Source organism: Ictalurus furcatus, chromosome 8, assembly GCF_023375685.1.
Source record: "Ictalurus furcatus strain D&B chromosome 8, Billie_1.0, whole genome shotgun sequence".
NCBI classification, from domain to species: domain Eukaryota; kingdom Metazoa; phylum Chordata; class Actinopteri; order Siluriformes; family Ictaluridae; genus Ictalurus; species Ictalurus furcatus.
Genome location: NC_071262.1, coordinates 21,245,302 through 21,272,126, shown reverse-complemented (window position 1 = coordinate 21,272,126; position 26,825 = coordinate 21,245,302). Strand labels below are relative to the sequence as shown.

Here is a 26,825-nt window from a genome sequence, read left to right as displayed (position 1 = left end):
GCTCATCTACATTACCATTATATTTTGAAAGAGGCCTTTCCAATTTACCATTAGGTTCTGAAAGAGGCCTTTCCAATTTACCATTAGGTTCAAAAGTGGAGAGAGACAAAACAATTTAGAGAGACCTTGGTCTCACTATTATCTCGGGGGGGGGGGGGGGGGGCAGCTTGACTCAGCTACCCTTATAAATGGCTCCTCATGGTTTTCTCTTAAAATTAAGGCCTTCCTTGCGAGACAAGAATCTTCACCATCTGAATTATGAGTAAGTTACATTTTTCTGTATTTCTGGTTTATAATTTATTTTCATATTTGCTCTATATCTCTATTTTATATATAGTTATACTGCTTGCAAAATGGTTTACTGTACTTCCTACTTCATAATATCATTATATTACCCTTCTACTATCCTACATATCCTACTACTCTTTATTTTTATAAAGAGTTTTTTTATAAAGAGTATATATTTTATTATTATAACATATTACCCTTATAATATCTTAATACTCCTTTTTATTATTCTTATAAAGTTATAATGTTATGTGTGTGTGAGAGAGAGAGACAGAGAGAGTGTGTGTGTGTTATGTCTACATGCCCGCCCTTGACTGTACGCGAGTGTGTGTGTTTGCACTCCTCAGCTCTTATACTTCTTTTTGACTTTTTGACTAATAAACCATAGTGTGTTACTCTTTAAAAGATCTTAAAGTGTGAGTCCAATTCGTCAATGTCCGCCCAATACCGCTTCTGTGTGTCTAGGTGCCCGTCGTCATTTCTTCTTCTCTCCTTTACTGGATCTGGATCTGGACACTCACTGTCAGCTCGCGCATCTCACTGCTGATATCATGGTGCTACTTAACGTTCTTCGCAGCACCCCCTCTGGAAATGGAAATGCGGGGTTCCCCCCCCTCTCAGATACAGAATCCACCCCGTGAATGTGTGTATTGACGCCTCTACACAGACAGAACCTCCCTCCAGCTTTCAGTCTGAGGATGGTGTCACCTTCTCTGATCTGGGCTCTGACCATTCTTCCCTCTTCTCACCTGTCAGTCTGCCCCACTCTCAGTGGTCTTCTTATTTCACCTTTAATGATTATCCCATGTCCCCAGGACACACCCCATTTTCTTCCCCCTACCGCTCTCCTCAAGATTACGCACCCACCAGTCCTGTGAATTATCAATTAAATTACATATTACTCATACTAGGTCTCCCTCATGTTTATTTCATGTCATTTTTATCCACAACACCGCCCGCATCAAATTCAAGGCCTTGATGCTCATGTACAAGACCTTGTCTGGAACAGTACCGCCCTACATCAACACTCTCCTGAAGGCTTACATTCTCTCATGCAATCTGCAATCAATTAATGACCAACGCTTAGTAGTGCCTACTCAGATTGGCTCAAAGTCCCTTTCCAGAACCTTCACACTGTCCCTCAGTGGTGGAATGAACTTCCAACCTCAATCCAGACAGCAGAATCTGTCACTATCTTCAAAAAACAGCTAAAGACCCACCTCTTCCGTGAACACCTAACTAACCCCTAAAATGCCACCCCACATTATCCTTTAAAAAACACATACTCTGGCACTTACACCTCTACTCTGCACACTTTGCTTTTCTAGAACTCAATTAAAAGATCTGAAGTATGGTAGCACTACTTGTATTGTTCTCCACTTGATATATCGCTTTGCTTGTGTTTCCTCATTTGTAAGTCACTTTGGATGAAAGCGTCTGCTAAATGAATAAATGGAAAAGGTAAATGACTCAGAGCTGTTATCTTGGTAAAGGGAGGTAGCACAAAGTATTGACTAAAAGGGTGCTAATAATTGATGAACACCTATATTTAACAAAGATATTTTTTTTTGATAAACTTGTGTTTTGTTTGCAATTGATTGATATCCATGAGAGCAAAGTATTTTTGTGATTTTTTTTTTAAACAAAAGATGAAAAGGTTAAACAATAAAGAAAATTTTTCACAGCCTTTCACAATTTTTCACATCCATTGTACTGTAGGTGTTAAGCCTACCTGGAACTGAGATAATGTCAAAAACCGTACAATTACTTTGCTAATTTAAATGTTTCTCTAAAATCATCCATCATCATTTCCAGATTTTAAATTGTATTTCTTAATTTATTTATTTTGTGCAAGGCCACTGAGTTGCTATGTGTCACTAAGCTGATTCATTAATTTTCCATTTATTGAATGAGAATAATACTTAATGGATGCCAATATAAATATACCAATTCATGAGTTTAGGTGTGGTTCCTACCACTGAGAGATAACAATTCCCTGGCACTCTCCATGAGCAAGGCTGATTTAGAAACAAATATTTTTACATTTCTTCTTTGTCTTTAACAAAATTCCAGATGAACATTATAGTGGTTTTAACATGTTTATATACTTTGTTCAAAATTACTGTTTGATTTTCAAACAGAGGTTACATTTAACTGAACCATGTTCAAACAAACAGCTTTAAAAATAAATAAATAAATAACAGCTGCATTTATCTGTATTTGATCAATACTTTCTTGTTTGTTTGATTGCTGTTGTTTTTTTCTTTTTATTATTGTTAGTCTAAGGACTGTGTGTGGTTACTCAGGGACAATAAAGATAACCTTGAACCTTGATCAGAGAAGCAACCCTCCTTGGTGTTAGGTACTGTGTTGTTCAGAAAGTTCCCAAAAGGCTCTAAGTATGAAGCTCCTAAAGTTGACTTTGGCTAGAATTTTCATCTGTGCCTCTGTGGCTCTTTTTCTGATCAATTATCTGAATAGATGGAGAGTATTAAATAACAACCAGACAGACAAAAGTGGTGCACTCAAGAGAGGACATGACAAGGAACAAACTGTTGAAAAACTCTGTGAGTATCCTCAATATGGATTAGCTGCTTTAAAATTATTAGAAATTATTTTTAAAAAGTAGTATTGGTAATTTGTTGGTATAACTGTATCATGATAATTCCAAGTGCATCAGAAAAGTGCATACATATTTACAGCGAGTGTATCAAAAATTTGATTACATATTTGCTACGTTATGGTTATATTATTCAGCCTGTTTTGGATGCCTTTACTCTTTTCAAGCTTTACATTTTCTTATTCTATTGGTAGATAATTTTCATCTTTTTATTTTCTTTCGTTTTTTTTTGTTGTTTTTTTTTTTTTTTTTTTTTTTTTTTTTTAGAAATAAATGCCTAAAATTTGAAAATTAATAGTTAGTACAATTAGTGGTAAAAATGTTCAGAAATAGGTTTAATAATCTTATATTTTGTTTATTGTAATCTTATAACAGGAAATACTAAATACATTTGACCATATAACAGATATGTTCACTTAATAAAATGTCTTTTTGCAGTGAACATACTACAGAAAGAATATCTTTAGGTCACTGAAAAAAGTAGTTTTACCCCAATGCAATGACAGTTAAAATATGTCAGAAAAAAAACTATTCTGTTTCTTGGGTCACATTAATCAGATTTTCTAAACCCTTATGCTCAAAGTTAAAAAAACAAAACACACAAGAACACGGATAAAGATTTTAAAACACCAGCTATCGCATAAACCTCTGAGAGAAGTACAGAAAACAAACTCTGTACTAAATTTGACATTTTTTTATGTAAAAATGTGTAAAAATGTGATTTTAGTGCATGTTGTGTATATGAATAAGTCCAAGCTAAATAAGTCCAACCTAAATACAACTTAAATACAACCTAAAAACAACCCGGCTCAAGGAACGTTTACAAACACCAAGTTTATTAACAATAGGAGATGTAATATTTTAGCTTGACCTAAACACCGACTTACAATGAGCATTTCTGCGCAAACAAAATAAATCTCCTTTTATTTCTGTCATTGCACAGGGCAGCTGGATCTCCATGACGCATATTTTCGTCATTCTTAAATGATCTTTCAGCTTTGTTAAAAGCAAACGTTCTCAGAAAACCATACAAACATTATAGTAAAGAATTATAGGCCCATAATTATAAATGCCACCCATTTATAACTTGACTGTGGCCTAGCTTTATAGTAGATTTTGATCCAGGGAACTTTTCTGAAATTCTTGAAATGTTGCAAATGCAAAAACTGAAGTAAATCTAATCCAATATTATCAGATGGCTGTTGTTGTCAATTGTAACTTGCATTACTTGTGATTAGTTTGCTTATTTATTGATATTAGATAAAAGTTCCACAGGGCATCTGGTTCAGGAGATGAAAAAAAATTGTTGCTAATTGTTGTTATATTTTGTGAATTAAAAAAAAAGCAGCCCTGTTTTTCCAGTGTATTTTCAGTGTACTACTACTACTACTACTACTACTACTACTACTACTACTGGTTAAAGACTGAATACCATTATTTTTGCACACTAAATAGATATAGATACAGATAATGGCATTGCGTTACACCTCTGCAATTTAGGTTAAAAAATGTTTTACAGTATTTATTGTAATAATTTTTCATTATAAATCAAGCTTTAATTCTCATTGTGTTTTATTAGTTATTAATAATGAGTCTGGATCTCTGAATCCAAATTAATCATTAACAACTTAATTAATGGTTGATCTGGATTCAGAGATCTGGACTCAGTGATAAATAAACAAACAAATCATCACAAAAGGTATCCAAGTGTACAGTTAAACATATGAAACTAAATTAGCTGAGCTCCACCAAATATCACAGTAGATCATGTAGATTAATTATAAAATCATATAAAAACATCACAGTAAACAGATTAATAATAGGGTTAACATTTTTAAAGCTTAATTTTTTCTTTTCTTTTTGTATAATCCACTTGCTTCAAAACAGGAACTCAACCCCATCATTTACTATCTGATAGCCAGAGTGGACCTGCTGGTTTTATTGTGCTAGAAGCTTTGTTAGGAATCATAACTAATGTTGCGTACAATAAAGAGTTACCAGAGAGTAAATAAAAATGTTAGATAATGTTATTAAATGCTAAGACTTTTTTGTTCTCAAGCAAGCTAACAAAATCAGCATCCATTTAATGCATTAAATGGATTAAATGCTGATCCTGTTACTGAAATAATCCAAATGCATTTCCTCCCAGTAAGGACACTGTTAGAGAAATATATTGCATGCATTTAAATAAAAAACAAACTCTGAAGCTATGTAGATAGGTAACAAATTATTATTATTATTATTATTATTATTATTATTATTATTAGTAGTAGTAGTAGTAGTAGTACTACTCCATATATGAACTCCATAATATTAGAACTCCGTATATGAACTCCATAATATTAGCTCATGCAAAATTATTATTTGTTGTTTTTTTTTTGTTTGTTTAATGTTGAATAAAATTCCACATGCTTTCTAGGTTTCTTTATTAATATTAATAATATTCCTATCCTGTTATGTTGACCTCAGTTGATTATTTGCAGATGACCTGTTGATGTCCTTCGATGAAAAACAAAATCGAATGCAGAAGATGCTGGAAGAGATGCAAAAAAACAGAGAAGAGAAGAAAAAAAGTGCAGGAAATCCTAATTCCCTGCTTTTCCCAGAATCTTATCTGTTTAGAACATGGGGTAGAAATCTTTCCCATGACGAGCAGCGTGAGGCACAGGAGGGCTTTAAAAAATATGGATACAATGTCTACCTGAGTGACCGGCTACCAATTAAACGACCACTACCAGACACCCGTGATCCCAGGTGACCTGAACTTTTTTAAATTAAAAAAAAAAAATAATAATAAATAAATAAATAAAAAAAAAACAGGAAAATAAAACATTAAAACATGGAAGGATATAGCAGGTGGTACACATGGATCTAACCCTTTGTTCACACTAGCAATCACAAGACACAAATGGGAATTAATTACATAAAAATTCAAGTGAAGTTGTGAGGGGGAAACTGAAGAAATGTCAGACCATCAATTTCCCTCAGGGATCAAACAGCAGGAACCACACTCACAATCACTGCGTCACAGAAACAATATCCAATCCTGTTTCACAGGACGGAAAGGAAGAGCCACCCATGTTCCATCTGTTTCAGGCATCGGCTGATGTGAGATGCGTGAACACTGGGTATGCTCAGGTGCAGGTGCAAAGAGTTTTGCCATCGGTATCAACGCATTCCATTACCTGATTCCTAATAAACTATATATACACTACAGTATATGGCCAAAAGTGGACCATCACACTTATATGTGCTTGTTGAACATCCCATTCCAGATTTATTCCCCCTTTGTTGTTGTAATAAGCTCCACTCTTCTGGGAAGGCTTTCCACTAGAATTTGGAGCATGGCTGTGGGGATTTGAGTTCATTCAGACATAAGAGCATTACTGGGGTCAGCAATGATGTTGAGTGAGGAGGTTTAGGGTGCAGTCTGTGTTCCAGTTCATCCATGGCCGGTGCCACCTATAGGCAGATAGGTTACGATGAACAAAATAGAAAAACGCAACTTTTCTGCAGATGACTGACTTTAAGTCAGTGACTTTTGATGGTGCAGAAATGAACACATCCTTCAGGGGCTGCTGAGTGAAAGGCTAAACAAGACACGCAAAGAAAGAATGTGAGGTATCATCATCTATTTTGGAGTGATTGTAATGTATTCTAAAAATAAACTGGGCCTTGTTCTGTCGATCAGTCATTTGCCAGTTTATTCTGAGTTCAAAAGAGCGCGTCAGGAGATGACTAGTAAAAATAAAGAAGTCTGTATTCATTGTTAAAGAGCAAACACACAAGTATTTTTTTAATGTTTCAAAAAAAGTACTTAAACTCTCTGTATCTCATCATAATTCTGCTGATGTTTACATTACTGCTCTAACATAATACTTCATTTTAGTTTTCATATCATAAATACTGTTTTTATATTTATTGAAAAGTAAGCATACAATTTTATAAAGAAATGAACTATTCTTTCTGCTTAGTAGTTTGTCTCTTTCACTTCCACTAGCAGTTGATTTGTGTATATAGTGCATATTTAAGGTATTTCACTGCAATACATAATATGATTATATTTATAGTCTATATTGGTTTGATAGGAGGGGGAAATCCTGTCCATACCCACCTAGGAAAAAACTGATAAAGGCACTGATGTTCATTTACTGAAGTGGTAGAGTTGGGGTACTCGATCCCGGACTCGAGTCCAATTATGAATGAACTCACACTTGTCACGCAATCTTTTTTCAGTTCAATTACTTTTTGGACTCGGCTGGACTAGACTCAGACTTGGCAATTAAGGACTCGGCCCCTTTTGGTCTCGGACTTGATTGGTTAAGGACTTGGTCTCTACTCAAACTTGACTTTGGTCTCGACTCAAACTCGACAAAGGTGGACTCGGACCCAACACTATGAAGTGGTGTGCAGGAAGTGTTCATCTGTAATTATTTGTTGGCAATGTAATGTCTTGTATTTTTTTTCCATTTTACTGTATAGAATAGGCAAAACTGTTCATTATCCCAAATAGGTGGGTGGGTGAGTTACCGAAAATAAATTACTGAACAAATTACTGCAAAAAAAAACAATCTTGGCTGCCTTAAAATTTTTAGTCAGTGTGGCTTTATGAGTAATTTATAATTAAATTAAAATAAGCTGACTTAAAAAAGTTTAATCAAGTTAAGTTTACATTTTAAAGTAATGGGAAAAAACATGTCATAGGAGGGGTATGGGGGGGCTCCAACATAAATTTTGCCTAGGGCCTCCAAATGTCTAGAACTGGCCCTACACACACACACACACACACACACACACACACACACACACACAAAGGGCAATTTATCTTGGCCAATCCACCTGGCATGTTTTTGGGACATGGGAGGAAACCAGTGAACCCAGAAGAAACCCATACAGACACAGGGAGAACATGCTTAAATAGATAGTGATATGTGTCTGTCCTGTTACAGATATTTGCTCATCTACCTACAGTACATTTGTTTCTAAAACGCTGCAAAGATGTCTACATATTCATTTTAAGTGCAATTTTAAGCTTACGTTTACATTTTGAAAAGAAATCGAATTTCTTAAAAAAATCAAGAACTATAACTCAAAAATATAGAAAATAGACATTTACAAATTTAGGAATTTTGTATTCCAAAAACCTTTTCTCAATGTAAAAAATTAAATTAAACCAAGAATATTTACAGTGACTGTGTATATCACCATGTGGTAAATTTTTTCATGTAGCCATGTTTCTGTTACTTTTATTATTCAGGTGTGCTACAAAGGTGTATCCAGAGCAGCTCCCTTCGCTCAGTGTGGTTCTGATCTACCTGAACGAGGCTCTGTCGATCTTAAAGAGAGCCATACACAGCATCATCCACAGAACGCCTGCTCACCTGCTGAAGGAGATCATACTGGTGGACGATCACAGCACTAATGGTTCGTTACAAAAATTAATCCCAGTTAGATTTCTGACATGTTTATGTTTGTATTTGCTGTTATCAGGATTAATTGATGAGCTAAAACACATGATATGGAGTTCCACAGTGCAGTTAATTCTCAATTCAGACTGGTAAGAATGTGTTGATTAATTTTCCATAACAGCATCTCTTGCAATAGTTCCAGCTGCAAGTCTACGTTCCACATAATCTACTGCTAATAATGAAATGATTAGACATTGTGTTGATATTTAACAAAAAAATTTGAGGAGATAATTATGTGTAATATTCATGGAAGGAGTCCCCAGTGTCACCGCTTTGTGATGTTCAGGGTTGTTTTTTTTTGAGAGTTTGCACTTTTTGCGGTTTATTGGTAACATAAAAAGTAGCATGTTTCTTTTTTGGTGTATTCACTTCAAGAAAAAAGAGGTTGGTAAGGGAACAACTTGTAAGTGACAACAGGAACTAACTTGTTTTGGAGACATTCCACAACATTAAACATAACAATAAGTGGATAAAAAGTAGTGATCTTTAATGAAAATTGTGGTCCTTAGCAAAGTGATCTGGTATAAGAAGAATTAAACCCTCTGGGGCATGCTGTTATAAGAAAGTAATCAACTTTGGGTTGGAAACAGTAACTCCACTTTTTTTTTTATCACACCACATCATTGTTGGTTATTTTTCTGTGATGGCAAAACATGCGGTGTTTAATTGGACCTGAATTGAATTAATGATCTTTTTTTAATCAAATTAGACTGCATGAACTGAAAGTTGGATCATGTTCCTGTTCATATTTTGCACAGATTATGAAAGAAGAATGCTTTATGATTTCTGTTTCATGTTGTCTAGGAATTATGGCAACCATAATTTATTAGTATTAAAAGGGTTACTGGTTACTTTCATTCGCTTAATTGAGATGTATTTTGTGTTCATCTAATGTTACGCAAATGTTAAATATTGTTTATCCTCAAATCATGGATTTGACTATGGGTCTCCAATCTTTTCCACAAAGAGCCAGTATGGCTGCAGGTTTTCATCGACTAATTAATCAGGTTTGGAATGAATACACAGCCACACTGTCATTTTGTAACAATATTTCGCTACTGTCACAGTCTCCCAATCATTATTCTACTTTTGCACAGAGGACCTGAGAGGGAGTTTTGATTTCTACATTGCTAGTACACTGAAGCAGCATCCTCAGCTGAAAATCCTGAGAGTGAGACACGATCGGCAGATGGGCCTCGCCCATGCACGAGTCTCTGGTTGGACTGCCGCTAGTGCTGACGTGGTGGCCATTTTGGATGCACATATAGAGGTCAATGTGCAGTGGTGAGTGTTAAATCAACTGAAGTAATGAAAACTATTAACTAATGCTAAGTTATACATTTGGGTGGCACTGTGATTTAGCAGGTAGTATTGGTGCCTTACAGCTACAGGGTCTGGTGTTCGATCCTGAGCTTTGGCTCTGACCCAGCACTCACGCTAGCAAGCAACAGAACAGCAGGTGACCATATATGCGTGACATGGTGCTATGAGTTCAGCGGCAAATTTGAGTTGACATTTTCTCAATTGTATGCAAATTAGCTGTGATGCAGCAAAGCGACAAATCCAAACGATCCAACATTTTCTCAGTCCTTTACTCATAAGATTAGCTCCTACCTGCATTTAGTTTCTATTTACTGGCACATCTCATTAAATGAGTATGAAGACATGAGTAAGTAAAAGAAATCTCGAAAGGAAGTAGCAGAGAACTTTTGTGCTTCTGGTAAGAATCCATAGCTAGTACAGTTAGCTTGCTTTTTCACCTCCCAAAAACTGTTAGTTAAGAGGATTTGCTATGCTAAAGGAAGGTATATTCCATGATATAGGGTGACCATACGTCCTCTTTTTCCTGGACATGTTCTCTTTTTCAGACCTTAAATAAGCATCCAGCCGGGATGTCTAAATTTGAGATAATGTCCGGGATTCGTCTTTAGTTTCATTATGATGTGCTTATGGTCTAATGCTGCATCATGTATGTGCATATTTGAATTGCTTTAACCCCTCACTGTAATTCCCACCTTCTCGCACACCAATTGTTCGATTATAAAAGCTTGCAGTAACTACTGGCCAAATTCCTGCCTCTCAACCATTAGCCTACTCTCAGTGAACATGCTAAGGTGAAGCACTATTTTTTACAGCATCAAACAGTTGCTTGACAACAGCAGGAAATCACAGCTGTCCTGAGTGGAAACAATATCCATGGCCATATGAGGTCATTTTTTATGTCATTGCATTGCTTTGTATTACATTTTTTTCTTTGTTCTTTTTTATTTTTATTGTTAGTGTATTAACTAAGCTGTTAAAAAAAAACAGCTTTAATCGCTTTCATGCCACTATTCAGACATCAATGTGGACTATTCAGACAGCCATCTTTAAAATGTGGATTTGCTTGTGTGTTTTACTGTTTCCTCTGTCAGTAGATTTGGGATTAAAAAAAAGAAAATGAAAAGAAATCTGTCCAGATGGAAGATTTATCATGCAACATTACTATAAGAAAGACTGAATAATATCTGCAGCATCCTGGCAATTGTCATTATTTTATTTGTACTTATTTATCATTTGTTTTCTACTGAAGCATCCATGGGAATTCCATTGTACAGCCGCAATTCCGAAAAAGTTGGGACAGTATGGAAAATGCTAATAAAAAGAAAGAGGAGTGATTTGTAAATGTATTTTGACTTTGTACTTTAAACAAAAAACGTATAAAGACAAAGGTATTTGATGTTTTACCTAGTCAACTGCATAGTTTTTTTTTACGATAAACGTTTATTTTGAAATTGATGCACGCAACATGTTCCAAAAAAGCTGGGACAGGGGCAATTTAGGACTAATAGTTGAAATAAGAAGGTGATGTGAAACAGGTTTGGCAATCGTCTAATCATAGTATATAAGGAGCCTCCAAAAAATTCCTCGTCCTTCTAGAGCAAGGATGAGTCGAGGCTCATCAATCTGCCAAAAGATGTGTCAGCGAATAATCCAACACTTTGAGAACAACATTCCTCAAAGACAAATCGGTAGGATTTTGGGCATTTCACCTTCTACAGTGCACAATATAATTAAAAGATTCAAGGAATCCAGTCAAATCTCAGTGCATAAAGGGCAATGCCAAAAACCACTTCTCAATGCACGTGATTTCTGATCCCTCAGACATCACTGCCGTAAAAACCGGGAATAGTTTGGTAAACCTATGTAAGTCAACACCATTCGCTGCTGCATCCACAGATGCAAGTCAAGGCTTTACTATGCAAAGCAGAAGCCATACATCGACACTGTCCAGAAGCGCCACCGACTTCTCGGGACTCGGTCTCGTCCGAGATGGACAGTAGTACAGTGGTATCATGTTTTTTGGTCCAACAAGTCAACATTTCAAATAGTTTTTGGACAAAACAGCCGCCATGTTCTCTGGGCCAAAGTGGAAAAGGACCATCCAAGCTGTTATCAGCGTCAGGTCCAAAAGCCAGTGTCTACCATGGTATGGGGGTGTGTCAGTGCCCATGGCATGGGTAATTGCACATCTGTGAGGGCTTCATTAATGCAGAAAGATATGTACACAATTTGGAGCAACATATGCTGCCATCCAGATGTCGTCTTTTCCAGGGACATCCCTGCATTTTCCAGAGCAAGACAACACCAAACCACATTCTGCCGGAATACAAGCGCATGGTTGCATAAGCAGATAGTGTGGGTGCTAGCATGGCCTGCCTGCAGTCCTGACCTGTCTCTGATTGAGATTGTGTGGCACATTATGAAGCAAGAAATAAGGCAACAAAGGCCCCATACAGTTGTACAGCTGAAGAAATGCATAATGGATGAATGTGGGAGAATTCCGCTCGCTAAACTTAACCAACTGGTGTCTTTAGGGCCCAAAAGTTATTATTAAAAGAAAAGGTGATGTTATACAGTGCTAAACAGTCGACTGTCCTAACTTTTTTGGAGTGTTGCAGTCATCAGATTTAAATTCACAAAGTAAAACATCAAATAATGTGTTAATATTGTGTTTCCAATATAGTACACCGTGAATTGAATTTTCAAATGGCACTTTTTGTTTGTTTTTTGTGGATTTTTTTTCCCATTTTCCATACTATCCCAACTGTTTTGGAAATGGGGTTGTACAAGTAAAGCTTGTGTATAGTCAGGTCCATAAGTATTTGGACAGTGACACAATTTTCATAATTTTGCCTCTGTACACCACCTCAATGGATTTTAAATGAAACAATCAAGATGTGATTGAAGTGTCGACTTTCAGCTTTAATCCAAGGGGTTTAACAAAAATATTACATTAACTGTTTTGGAGTTACAGCCATTTTTTCCAGCCATTTTCATAGGCTCAAAAGTAACTGGACAAACTAATATAATAATAAATATTAGTATTATTTTTAATACTTGGAAGCAAATCCTTTTCAGTTAATGACTGCCTGAAGTCTGAAACTCATGGACATCACCAAATGCCAACTTTCCTCCATTGAGATGCTTTGCCAGGCCTTTACTGCAGCAGCCTTCAGTTGCTGCTTGTTTCTTGGTCTTTCTGCCTTCAGTTTTGTCTCCAAATGAAAAGCATACTCAAATAGGTCACTGGACATTTAAGAACATTTAATTTATTTGCCTTAAGAAGCTCTTGGGTTGCTTATGCTGTATGTTTTCATGTGGGTCATTATCAATCTGTACTGTGACGTTTTGTAGCATTTGACTGAATCTGAGCAGAAAGTATATAGTATAGTGTATACACTTAATACACTTCTATACACTTCTATCAGCAGTCACATCATCAATAAACACCAGTGACCCAGTTCCACTGGCAGCCATACATGCCCATGCCATAACACTACCTCCACCATGTTTAACAGATGATCTGGTGTGCTTTGGAACATGAGCCCTTCCTTGTCTTTTCCATACTCTTCTCTTCCAATTTTTCTGGTACAAGTTAATCTTGCATCAGAATTGGTCAGGCTTTTTAGAGGGCTTTTTTTTGTTTGTTTTTTGTTTTTAGGTTTTAGCAAAGTCTAATCTGGCCTTTCTGTTCTTCAGTGTTACATCTTGAGGTAAACTTACTCTTTTACATTCATGAAGGTGTTTCTTGATTGTAGACTCCTCCAGAATGTTCGTGACTTGGCTACATGTTGTGAAGGGGTTTTTCTTCAACAATGAAAGTCTTCTGTGTGCGTCTATTTCAGCAGTCTTTTGTGGCCTTCCAGGCTTTTTTGCTGAGCTCACCAGTGCATTCCTTCTTTTTAAGAATGTACCAAATTGTTGATTTGGCCACTCCTAAAGTTTCTGATATCTCTCTGATGGGTCTGTTTCATTTTTTTTTTTTTAGCTTAATGATGGCCTCCTTCACTTTCATCGACACCACCTTTGGACAACATACTGTATTGAGAGTTCCCATGAACAGCTACCAAATGTGAATTCAATGCTTGGAATCAACTCCAGAACTTTTATCTCCTTAATCTGTCATAAAATAATGAGGAAACAGACCACACCTGATCATCAAATTTCGGATCACTCAAGTGTCAGCACTAGCTGGGTCATAACGTCAATAACTTTTGAGTCTGTGAAAATGGAGGGACTCTGTAAAAAAAATAAAAATGGCTGTAATTCTTAAAGTTTTAATTCAATATATTTTTTAAGCCCCTTGAATTAAAGCTGAAAGTCTACACTTCAATCACATCTTGATTGCTTCATTTTGAATCAATCTATTTTGGTAGTGTACAGAGGTATATTTAAGTACTTATGGACCTGACTGTATGAAGTTCTAACTTTATACAAACAGAAATTTATCCATATAATATTTTGATTGTTGGTTTAATGGTACATGGTCATTACGAACAGAAAATTGATGTCATCTGTTTTATTGTTTTGTTTAGTTTTCATATCTGCATTTTGCTTTAATGTCACCAGGGCAGAGCCACTGCTAGCGCAGATCAAGGCAGACAGAACAGTGATTGTCTCTCCTGTGTTTGACAAAGTCAATTATTACGACCTTGAAGTTGTTCGGTATATGCCTGCTGCTCATGCCTTTGACTGGTCGCTGTGGTGTATGTACGAGTCTTTCAGCCCTGAATGGTATACACACAATGATGCCTCAATTCCTGGAAAGTGAGTTTATTGGCATTGAGACTGAGATGCTTAACATAATTTTTTTCTGATGTGTCAATTTTATTTTATCACAAACATTTAGTAATAAGAATTACTGCAGTGATGAAAGTACTGAATACTTTGGCTAAAGTAGGAACTGTCTGCTGAAGAAAATTTTGTGAAAATATTTAACCCTAAATGAATAAATATATCAGAAATAAAAGTAAATATACTCAGCAAAAAAAACACATTCAATTGCTTTTATTTCCAGCGAATTTCCTAACATGTGTAAATATTTGTATTAACACAAAAACATTCAACAGCTGAGACATAAACTGAACAAGTTTCACAGATATTTGATGAACAGAAATGGAATAATGAGTCCCTGACCAAAGCGGGCGGGGGGTTGGGGAGGGTGTCAATATTAAAAGCAACAGTCAGTATCTGGTGTCCTCCAGCTGCTTTAAGTACTACAGTGCATCTCATCCTCATGGACTGCACCAGATTTGTCAGTTCTTGCTGTGAGATGTTACCCCACAGGTGCATGTGCAATAATTGTTCATGGTTCATTGAACAAGCATGAAAAACATTGTTTAATCCCTTTCCAATAAAGATCTGTAAAGCTTATTTGAATTTTACAAAATTATCTTTAAAATACAGTCTCCTGAAAAAGGGATGTTTCTTTTATTGCTGAGTATATATTCATTATTAACTGTACACATAAAACATTACTAAAAATGCAAAGAGTCATCTAAATACAACCCCAATTCTGACAAAACTTGGGACAGTATGGAAGATACAAAAAAACACACAAAAAGACAGTGACATCTGAGGGATCGGAGATCACGTGCAGTCAGAAGTGGTTTTCAGCTTTGCCCTTAGCATCAGGTTCCTTGAATCTTTTAATTATATTGTGCACTGTAGAAGGTTAAATGCGCAAAATCCTACTGATTTGTCTGGGGAATGTTGTTCCCAAAGGGTTGGATTATTCGCTGACGCATCTGTTGGCAGATTGGCGAGCCTCGACCCATACTTGCTTAAAAGCCCTTTTTTTTGGAGGCTTCTTATATACTATGATTAGATGATTGCCTCACCTGTTTCATGTCATCTTATTCTTTCACCTTTTCACATCGCTATTAGTCCTAAATTGCCCCTGTCCCAACTTTTTTGGAACATGTTGCATGCATCAATTTCAAAATAAATGTTTATCTTCAAAAAACTATGCAGGTGATTAGGTAAAACATCAAATACCTTGTCTTTATATGTTTTGTGTTTAAACCAAGTCAAAGTACATTTAAAAAGCAGTCCTCTTTGTTTTTATTAGCATTTTCCATACTGTCCCAACTTTTTCAGTATTGGAGTTGTAAATATATTGTAAATGTTGCTTTCTCATCAAAGTGAAAAGGTACAAACTTTATTTAGTTAAAGTATGACGGAAAAAGAAAAAGGAACTCAACATAAATCTCAAATTATACTCAGGTTTTTCTTACAGATAGTAAATTAGTGTCTTTTGTCAAGAAAATAACAATCATGTCCTTGTGAATGAGCTGTTGCTATAGATATATCATATCATATATCATAATATCATAATATCAAAAAGAGTGCATTAATATTAATAGGCAGTAGGTTTGTAGCTGCGCTTTTTTTGTTGCTGTTATAGAAAAGAATTCAACATCTTTTGACCAATCAGAATTGAGAACACAACAATGCTTTGTTACAGTATAATGATCATTGTGCCATGATGTACTCATGTGAAAACTGTGTGAAACCTTTTTTTCCCCTCGTAAGGTCTCCCTCCGTTATGGGAATTCTGGTTGCAGACAGAGCTTTTCTGGGTGAGATCGGCAGCCTGGACGCAGGAATGGAGGTTTACGGTGGAGAAAATGTAGAGCTTGGTATTCGGGTGAGATTTATTAAGCTTAATGTTGCTGTTACTATGTGGCTTTAATTTACTTGCAAAAGTAAAAGCTGCTCTGAGTTCATATTCAGGTATGGACGTGTGGTGGGAGCATCGAGGTAGTGCCGTGCTCCAAGATCGCCCACATAGAGAGAGCCCACAAGCCGTATATGCTCGACCTGAGCCATGCCATGAAGAGAAATGCCCTGCGAGTGGCTGATATCTGGATGGATGAGTACAAGTATCATGTTAACATAGCCTGGAATCTTCCCTTTAAAGTGAGTGCATACAATGGATACAAATGATATCTGAAAATCCCTTGAATGCGCTGTGATATTTATTACTGATACTCTATTGTACAATATAATGCAGATTAGCTGTTTTATTTAAATATAGTATCATTTTATTAGTAGATTATTTTGGTAGCTGTCAGGTTTGCAGGCAGAGACGGATGCAAACGCAGCACTAAAGTGAAATGTTTAATAACATACAAAACAAGAACCGTAGAACACGTGGCAAGGTACAAAGATTAAGACACATGAAACATGAAATAAGAACGTGCATAACGTAATACATATAGACAGACCAAACAACGCAAGACAATGTGTGCAGTGCAAAACGTGACTTATATACAAGTGATCATTAATCCCAAATGTGAATCAGGTGCAGACAGTCATGTAACTTGATCAGGTGAGGTGCAGTGGCTGATGGGAATTGTAGTCTCAAGTAAGTCTCTGGTATTTACATGACAGTAGCCAGTTATCTCATCATATTATATATAAATAATAAACCACTCCGTGTGATGTTACAGAAAAATAATCATTGACGAGGTGGCATGATGAAGCAGAGTGAATGTGAAAACACCACAGTAAAACTTGCCGGAGGTTACATTTAAAAAAACTTATTAAAGTATGACACATCACACGTTTTCTTCGTTTAGAGTTACATTTAGTGTTGCAGGACATCCAGTAAAAAAAAAAACATGTTAGTTCCTGTTCTCACTTACGTTATAGCAGCTATAAACATTTGTGTTCTTAAAGGGATCTCTTTTTTTTCTCTCTTGAAGTTAATAAAACAACAACAACAAAATACATCTTGTCATGTTACCAGGAAGCAAAGTAAAGTGCAAAGTCCTGAAGATTTTTATTGTGGCATGTTACAAAGCACTGAAACTGGAGACATAAATGTTCCGTACACTTTACAGAAAGTGTATGCAAAAGCTTGATTACACGTATGAAATACACGTATGAAATACACGTATGAAAATATGATTACATGTATTCATTTCTAAATAATAATTGTAGAATGAGTACATTCATATAAAGAGTCCAATTTCAGCCAGAACTACTATCAGAGCTGCTCTTAGTGAAAATTAATCTGTAGTTGACCAATCAGAACCGAGAATTCAACAGCACTGTGGTCTAATCACATATAATTAAAATCAACCAACATTATAATCTGTAGGCTTTTTCAAGTGAGAGTTTAGCAAGTCAGATCGTCTGTTACAAACAATACAGTGATGTGAATTTTTCTTCCTGTAAAGGATCATGGCATTGATATTGGGGATACTTCAGAAAGAAAGAAACTCAGAGAGAAACTAGGCTGTAAACCGTTCAAGTGGTATTTGGAGAATGTTTATCCTAAACTAGACAACTGGATCAACCTTGTGGGCTACGGAGGAGTAAATCTTCTCTTTCTAAAAACTTCTAATACTATAATAATATTATAATATCATATCAGCTTAACAATTTAAACAGCCTCTAAAATCACATTAATTTAATCAGTTGTGGTATAAAGAAGCTTTAACAAAAATATTTCCAAGTAGAAAGATCTTCTTGATTAATAGCAGCACAAACCACAATTCAGTGCACCCAATTCTGGTCTTAGGTTAATTATTTTGTTTCCAATCGTATCCGCAAGGGGCCAGTGTGGATGCAGGTTTTTATTCCAATCAAGCAGGAACCACATCTAATTCCACCTGTTTAATCAGTTGATCTTGGCTTGAAAGCTACTGAAGTGGTGGCTTCTGCTTGGTTAGAATGAAAACCTGCACTCACACCGGTCCTTTGCAGATAAGACTGGACACCCCTGATGTTGACCAACTGCGGATGTATAGTTGATTGAAAAAATGTGCATACTGCTTGACTGATAAGAATAATAACAATTAATTTAGACCCTGACTTCCAAAAGGTTGATAGTTTGATCAACTTGATAGTACGCATATAAAACACACAAGCTGATTCACTAACAGGGTTCACAGAGAACTTTCACATGAGCAAAATTGCACATGCCTAAATGAATCTGCAACTTGGAGCATTTCTACCTAAAGATACTAAATACAGGACGGTGTTTATGCATATTAATTAACTTTGCACCCTCAATGGGAAATGCAACTTGTAGTCACTTCTGTATGTCACTACTTTTACTCTTCCACTAGTTTTTTTTTTTCATCTGAACAACAACAAAACTCATTTCAATATTGCTTTCTTATCAATATTTCCTTAAACATTGTTTTCAACATTGCACTATTTAAAAAAAAAAATCTTTGTAAAGCTACAGTTTAAATACAAACTTTTCAACCTTGAAGGAATGAAGTTAGATTGGTGCTTTACTGCTTTAGGAAGTGTCAGACTACTAGATTTTAAGCTTCGGTTATGCGTCAATGGCTGAAATGCATCCAAAAACTGCTCATTTTCACCGATCCAAAAAGTAATTTTTGAAAGACATTTTAAGTCTAAAAGAATGTACTTTTTCACATCACTTAATGCATTTTTTTATTCAATTCTTCCTTATATTTTTTTCACCTTAAAGATGAAAAATTTAGATGCACTGCTGTGCTTGGATCAAGGTCCTATACCAGGTCATGTTCCTGTAGCCTACGCATGCCATTATTATAGTTCTCAGGTAAGTACCTGTAATGACACCTGCACTAATTCACCAAACACCTGTCACTCTTCACACACACCAGTAATGTACAAGGACTTATCTGATCTCTGTTTGTTTTCACAGCATACCTTTTACCAAGAAAGCAGCAAGTTCTATATTGGTGGGATCCAGTCTCATAAATATAATGACAACAGGTGTCTGGTGGATCCTGGCACGGGGAATGTCCCTGGTTTATACCCATGCAAAGAGGCCTTGATGAGGAATATGGGCATATACTGGGATTTTAAACAGGTGCTGTAAATCATTAATCAGAGGGTTTGCTGTTTTTAATTAGTATAATTTTTTTTTGCAATCTAAAAATCCTGCAGTCATAATTTTATGTACACTCTTGTTTACCTTTAGTATGTATATTATACCTAGAGAGGTGTTAAAGATGCTATATCCAGGGTTCATATTGAAACATACATATTAAAGATACCAAAAAAAAATTACCACTGAGAGTAACAACCCCATGATAAGGACATGCACAATGCTGCCATATTGTTGGGGCTGACTATTAGAAGAAAAAGAAAAGAAAAAAAAACTTCTTATCTAAAAAGTGTTTGCATAGAAATAACAGCAATTTTTCCGGCTGTATGCTCATCATCTCTGTGTTGTCTCCAGGGTGGTGAACTGCACAATCGAGTGACAAACAGGTGTTTGGAAATACACCATCACACTCTTGTTATGCGGAACTGCTCAGGACAGCGATGGGAGATTCAACATGTTATCAAACTCTCCTGATGGTTTTCCCTGTCTCATTTGCATTTGCATGTTCATGTAAAACTCTAATGTGATGTACAATATATACGTAAATGCCTACAAGTGTACAAGAATCCTAAACATAGGATATTTTATATGAATAATTCTTCTTTCTTTTTTTAAAAAAAATCAAATGTCCTTACAACAGCAAATGTCCTGTTTATTAATATGGAATATAAGGATGTAATGTGAAGATCTATGTAAGGAACACACACTGGGGTGGTGTAGTACAGTCCATCGCAAAGGGGAGTTACTGTTAACAATTTGAGGTGGATTATTTTCTAATTTGCCAATGATTACAATTTACAGTTTATCAATGAACGACACGTCGTTCTTTCATCTTTCATAATTACATTTAATGTCGTGCTCCAGAAAACAGGTCAGTTCTTCAGGCAGCTATAAACAGTTGTTCTCTCTTTTTTCTCTCTTTCTTTCTCTTAAAATTATATGATTTTTTTTAAAAAACAAAATATATGCAGTTTGTCATTTTACTGAGAAATTTCTAAGCACAAAGCCCTCTGTCCTGAGACATGGAAATCCTAAAGTGAGCGTCCTGTTTTACTTAAAGAACAGAGATCTATCAGAGTCTGATCTTCACAACACTGTTCCCACAACTGTTTGTGGAAGTGTATAATTGCACGAACAAAGGAAATTTAGGAGGACCTCAGAAAAAGAGCTGTTGATGCTCATCAGTCTGGAAAAGGTTACAAAATAATCTCTAAAGAGTTTGGACTCCATCAATCCACAGTCAGACAGATTGTGTGGAAATGGAGGAAACTCAAGACCATTGTTACCCTCCCCAGGAGTGTTCAACCAACAAAGATCACTCCAAGAGCAAGACATGTAATAGTCCACGAGGTCATAAAGGAACCCAGAGTAACTTCTAAGCAACTAAAGCCCTCTGTCACATTGTCTAATGTTATTGTTCATGAGTCCACCATCAGGAGAACACTGAACAGCAATGGTGTGCATGGCAGAGTTGCAAGGTGAAAGTCACTGCTCTCCAAACGAACATTGCATGCACATGCCAGAAGGCTATTGGAAAAAATTTGTGGATGGATGAGACCAAAATACAATGTTTTGGTTTAAATCACATTGTCCTTAAATTTCCTCTTTGAGGACAAATAAAATTATCTATCTACATAAATGAGTAGGGTTATGTTTGCAGAAAGTAGTTGTTGGATAATAGTAATTAATTATGTGTCAATGTGTCATGCTCCCTTGTTCATACCAGCTTTCAAAATAATATTAAACTTGTTTCTTTCATAAGAGCTTATTTTCATAGTTTGTGAATTTAAAAAAAAGAAAAATAAATAAAGAAAAATAAATAAAAGTCCTTGTAAAAGTGTTTTTGTGTGAAACCTTAGGTGCTACGCTCAGATTTTTATTACATCTACAATATTTATTACTGAAGTACATATACACACTCCAGACTCTCCTTGTGTTCGTGTTTAATTGAATCGACTCAAGGAATCGATTCCACAGTGATTCAGTCATTAGATTCGATAGAACGCTAGCGCGTTCGTGTTCGTGTTTCCTAGCAACGGTGAATGTTTGCGGTGAGAAGGTTGCCAAGGACGAAGGTTTGCTGCGCGACCAATAAATAAACAAATAAATAATAGCGCAGAAACTCTGTTAAAAGTCGTTAAAAGTGCATGTAAGTGGCCGCTGACGGAGATGAACCGAATGGAGCTGCTATCTGACCGCATCGCAGCCGCTCATCTGGACAGGAGAAGAAACCGAGAGCTGCAGAGACAAGAGCGCATTTTCAACACCAAAGTCCGGACTATAGGAGTGAGCAATGAGCTAATGATTTATTTATGAACTAAAGTGAAATCTGACATGTTGATGATAAAGTGTAACCTGTTGTGCAGATTGATGTAGAAGCTCTTCAGCATCAGGTGCAGGAAAAGAGAGCTCAACAAGAATCAGAGGCCAAAGCGCTGAAGGAATATGGTGAGTTTAACACATACTGTGAGCTCGATTTAAAGGAAAACTTCACCCTGAAACACATTCAGTATGATTATACTGAACTATTTCTGATATGTTTAGTGATTCTGGTGCTAATTTGATGGTTGGTGTTGTATTCCTGTTATTCCTGTGAGAAGTTAGTGGTTGTGTGTCGCTTTGACGTCACTGGGGGACTTTCATATGCATATCTGACTTGCTTCGGAACTGAGGCTTTGTCCACATTAATCCGCATAAATCTGTTTCTTTTTCTCTACGTTTCGGCTGAAAACTGAGCTTTTCGAAAACGCTCTCCCAAGTGGATCAATTTGAAAACGCAGTTTTCGCATTGTAGTGTGGACTGAGAAAACTGAGATATTCAAATAAAACAATGATGTATTTTTATTCATGTGGCACATCCATCTATCCATCCATCCATTTTCTGTACCACTTGTCCTACACTGGGTCTCAGGGGAGCCTGGAACCAAGCCAACCCATTGCAGGACACAATCACACACTACAGACCATTTTAGAGATGCCAATCAGCCTACAACACACGTCTTTAGACTGGGAAGGGGAACTGGAGTACCTGGAGAAAACCCCCAAAGAACAGGGAGAATGTGCAAACTCTGTGTACATGGAGGCGGGATTCGAGCACCCAACCCTGGAGGTGTGAGGCAAACATGCTAACCACTAAGCCAAGAACGGTGGACGATGTTGTACTGCAGTTATTGTGCCTGCTACCCAATTTTGATAGCGTCGTTAAAGATTAATATCATTTTGTACACAACCTTCAGGTTGCGTTTATTAATAAACGCCACACGGAAATGACGCAGATCAAAGCTTCTTACGTTTTTACGGATGCCTGGTATAGGGACGTAAGCGTTTTCAGATGTTTCAGTGTGGACGAGCAATATTTGGAAACAGTAGAAAACACCAGTGTAGACGGAGAGCGTTTTAAACACGGATGCAGACTGAGAAGTCGGATCTCAGTTGGATCTCATTTTCAACCTACGTGCATTCCAGGTACAAGGTTGGGAAAAAACAATGGACACCTCAATAATCGTCTTTTGTTAGCAACAAGCTAGCCAGAAAACTGTGATGAGTGATATTATATAGTGTACGTATATTTACCATGTCAAAATCGTGAACTGTATAGACGTTGATGTTAAATATTTAGCAAGCAATTATGTCTATGTTGATTGATCTTAAGCAAATACTTGTATATATAGTATAACTTATTGGAAGATAAGAAGTGCTGCTCTGTTTACTTGAGTGTGCGCAGTCATGTTGATTTGATGTCACTCCGTAAACTGGGAAGGAACTCGTACTTGAGAAGACTACCCAGACTTACGAGCAGGAATTTCTTGGAATTTTCTTGGAGAGCCTGACACTCTCCAAGTTATAACCGATCTAAGGTGCTTGAGAACGAGGCTGTGGAAATTGGGCATATTAGCCAATTTTAAACTCTATTTCCATCTAAAAATGACACCTCAGGCACTTCTACAGAACTCATTATGTTCAACTGAACATTTTCAAAGTCCCCAAGTCATAGACTTTTGGAAGAAGGAGAGCCTAGGGGCTCGGGACTCTGTCCGCTATGGCTGACCTTGGTACACTCTTCAGGGCTTGCCCTCTCGCCTCACCCTCATCATAAACAAATGCTCATGGATCAGTTTACAGCCGTAGCTACCACTAATTGTGCTAATTTTTAGTGTACATAGTGTACAATGTTCTACAAGTGCGCAACTGCACTGTGTATATTCTATACCTCTATACTGACATTGTTATTGCCATCACAGTTACCGTGGCATTTAGGAGATGAACAATGAGGGATGCTGATTTCAGGCTTCACTGTTAGCTCCTAAAAAAAAAGAGCAAGAGCTTCTTCTCTCACTCATTGTCCAACATATTAAGGAGAATCAAGCGTGGATGTAATGGAGACGTTGGTACAACCGATCTCCACGTTCTGCAGTATTGCTGTGCTGTAGATGTGGCTAGTTTCTTCATTTCAGGAACAAAGAAAAATCCCTGTCTTACACTTTACTCCATTCTCCCAGCTGATGACCTCATACGCACTGACTGTACAGCACGTCTCCTGGAGAGCAGGCAGAAGCAAGACGAACGTCTCCTAGCGGAGGCCATCGACAACTTCCGCCAGCAGTTCCAGCAGCCCAGCAGCAGGCGCGAATTCGACCTGAATGACCCTGAAGCGCTGAAGAAGCAGGAAGGGGTGCGCATTTTGCCTGGGTTGGTAGGCGAGGATATGGACAACTTAGAGAGGACACGGAGACAACAGGAGCAGCTGAGAGACTGGACCTTACAGCAGCAGCAGGAGCTGAACCAGGCGAAGGAGCTGCAAAGACTGCAAGGTAACTGTGGTTTACCAGATTTCAGGTAGCAGCTGATATGTTGTTGGTTGTGTTGTCTCCATCTACAGCGAGCTCCAGAATTATTGGCACCCTTGGTAAAAGGTAGGTAGAAATGCTTATGAAAAATATTTTCTGCATTAATTACTCTGAGCAATATTGAATCCGGCTGTTACGATCAGCTCTGAAAGGTGACACGTTTTTTAATGTTCTCATACATCTGACACAAAAAACGTCAGCTAAATAGCAATTAATTTGTCATTGTGGTCAGTTGGTTTAGAACAGAGAACATAGTTAATTCCCCAAGAAAGGAAAAATTGCTGTAGATTCAAAATATTGAGAGGTATCTTCCTATACCAAATGAACTAAACACAGGATCTGTTCAATTAACTGAGCGTGTGTTCTGTTCAATAGCGCAGCAGTATGATCAAAGCACACTAAGCCTGGATACCCGAGCCCTCGAGCTGCAGAAGATGGAGGAAGAGTACAAGAGAGCCACCAACATCAAAATCCAGGACTTTAATCGAGCTCTGGTGAGTCAAAATCTTGGTGGACAGAGATGCTCCTTGTCTCAGCTAAAGCACATTCCCTGGTGCGCAGGGAAAAACACTAATGGATTATCCAACATTGTGGGCCATTAGAATTGTACCTTGATATGTGTGCTGTTTTCCGAATGTAGCATCGGTTTAAAGCAGTTTCGTGCATGTTTTGGATCTTCACACAGGCGGACAAATTGCGAGCGCAGAGAGAAAGAGAGCATTGGAAGGAAGAGGAGAACAACCAAAGTGATAACCTGAACCATCTGCAGGGGGAGCTGCTGAGCGAGAGCATACAGCAGAGCGCAAGAGTGCACAGGGACTGCTACAAAGGCATAACACCCGAGCAGATCCGAGAATTCACCAACTGTCAGCGGCAGCAAGCTGAGGAGAAGAGGGTAAGTTCAACACATAGACCTGATGGTCATCTTTTATTCCTGAACGATTAATTAGTTTTCATGAGTGTACTGTAGTGACAAGATGATCTAGCGTGCACTCAAATCACCATTAGTGAATAGTTAGTATTGATAGAAAAATGTATATATTTACTCTTCACCATGATTAAGAACTTTAATAAGTCAATAGCATCTGCATAATCGAGACATCACAGCATTTGGTGAGGATAGTTAAGGACTGAAATACTGAAGCGTAGGCTGACACTGATTAGTTAAAGATGCAGTCTGTGCCAGGCCATCAGGATGTGTTCATGCATGTACTTTATCCTGAACCTTAAGATGATGTTTGATAGAAAGCCATGTCAGTTGTATGAACATGGCTGACTTATGACTTGTGTGTGTGTGTGTGTGTAGCGTGTTCTCATGGAGCAGAGGAAGGAGCAGCTGCAGGAGGACCGCCTGCTCATGGCTTCAGCTCGGGCCGCACTGCTGCAGGAGAGACAGCAAGCGAGAATGAACAAGGAGCTGCGCAGGGCTGTGGATGAGACTAACCTACAACTGGCCCAGGCTCAGCATGCACAGTCTGTACCACACACATACACACACACACACACACACATGCATGCACATACAATGGATATAAAAAGTCTACACGCCCCTGTTAAAATAGCAGGTTTTGTGATGAAAAAAAATCAAACCAAGATAAAATCATGTCAGAATGTTTTCCACCCTCAACGTGAAATTACAACATATAAAAATTCAAGTGAAAAACAATCAGAAACATTTTAGGGAAAAATAGGACAAATAAAAAAGTTACAATAGCCTTGTTATATAAGTGTGCACAGCCTTTTATAATTGGGGATGCTGCTGTGTTCAGATTGAACCAATCACATTCAAGCTCATGTTCAAACGTAATTATTGCACAGCTGCCATCAATGAAATTATTCTGATTAGCCCCAAATAAAGATCAGCTGTTTCTGTAGGATTTTCTTGACGTCTTCTTGGTTTCATCTGACTGCTGAAGCCATGGTCCGCAAAGAGCTGACAAAGCCTGTACGGGGTCTCGCTCTCGAAAGATATCAATCATGAGAGAGGGTATAAAAGAATTTCCAGAACATTAAATATACCATGGAACACCGTGAAGGCCATCATCAAGTGGAGAAAATGGAGCACCACAGTGACATCACCAAGAACAGGAAGTTCCACCAATGTTTACAAATAGACAAGACAAAAACTTACTGATTACTCGCTGCATGTGACCACAACCTCTCGTATTCTTCACATGTCTGGGCCATGGGGCAGGGTGGCTAGACGGAAACTTTTCTCAGAAAAAAACATCCAAGCCCAGTCAAATCACCCAAACCATGTGTCAAAGTGTGTTATGGTCTGATGAGAACGATTCCGAAAGGTATAATAATTACATAATTCCAAAAGGTATGTTTAGCGCAAGGGTTAGGGTTAGGGTCAACAAGAGAACATCATACCAGCGGTGAAGCATGGTGGTGGCAGCATCGCGCTTTAGGGCTGCTTTTCTTCATACAGAACTGGG

At 37.3% G+C, this 26,825-nt stretch overlaps 2 protein-coding genes across 3 annotated transcripts in view; both read left to right on the top strand.

The window, feature by feature from the left end:
* The first annotated feature begins 1,741 nt into the window (after nt 1-1,741).
* Nucleotides 1,742-21,461, top strand: LOC128611700 (probable polypeptide N-acetylgalactosaminyltransferase 8). The gene is made up of 11 exons (XM_053631427.1): nt 1,742-2,855; nt 5,392-5,662; nt 8,166-8,332; nt 9,474-9,660; nt 14,269-14,466; nt 16,234-16,348; nt 16,435-16,620; nt 17,886-18,023; nt 19,154-19,246; nt 19,352-19,519; nt 19,892-21,461. Exons 1-11 carry the CDS (start codon nt 2,690-2,692, stop codon nt 20,009-20,011), a joined length of 1,809 nt encoding a protein of 602 aa, XP_053487402.1. The 5' UTR covers nt 1,742-2,689; the 3' UTR covers nt 20,012-21,461.
* Nucleotides 21,462-21,564: 103 nt separating this feature from the next.
* The window catches only part of ribc2 (RIB43A domain with coiled-coils 2), a 6,943-nt gene continuing 1,682 nt past the window's right edge, over nt 21,565-26,825 (top strand). Inside the window, exons 1-7 of one of the 2 annotated variants that reach the window (XM_053631425.1) lie at nt 21,565-21,823; nt 21,904-21,985; nt 24,037-24,348; nt 24,760-24,878; nt 25,070-25,279; nt 25,691-25,857; nt 26,260-26,605. In XM_053631425.1, coding sequence (XP_053487400.1) covers nt 21,707-21,823; nt 21,904-21,985; nt 24,037-24,348; nt 24,760-24,878; nt 25,070-25,279; nt 25,691-25,857; nt 26,260-26,365 — 1,113 coding nt within the window. In that variant the 5' untranslated portion in view covers nt 21,565-21,706 and the 3' untranslated portion in view covers nt 26,366-26,605. Of the gene's footprint in view, nt 21,824-21,903; nt 21,986-24,036; nt 24,349-24,759; nt 24,879-25,069; nt 25,280-25,690; nt 25,858-26,259; nt 26,606-26,825 lie in introns of those variants that run through there. The other variant, XM_053631426.1, reaches the window with a different exon arrangement.

Bases quoted from the DNA above. Each gene is read 5' to 3' on its own strand.
- LOC128611700 (XM_053631427.1), top strand. From the start codon at position 2,690: ATGAAGCTCCTAAAGTTGACTTTGGCTAGAATTTTCATCTGTGCCTCT. The intron at 8,333-9,473 runs GTTCGTTACAAA...ACTTTTGCACAG, and splicing joins GGACGATCACAGCACTAATG to AGGACCTGAGAGGGAGTTTT. The intron at 19,247-19,351 runs GTAAGTACCTGT...TTGTTTTCACAG, and splicing joins GCCATTATTATAGTTCTCAG to CATACCTTTTACCAAGAAAG.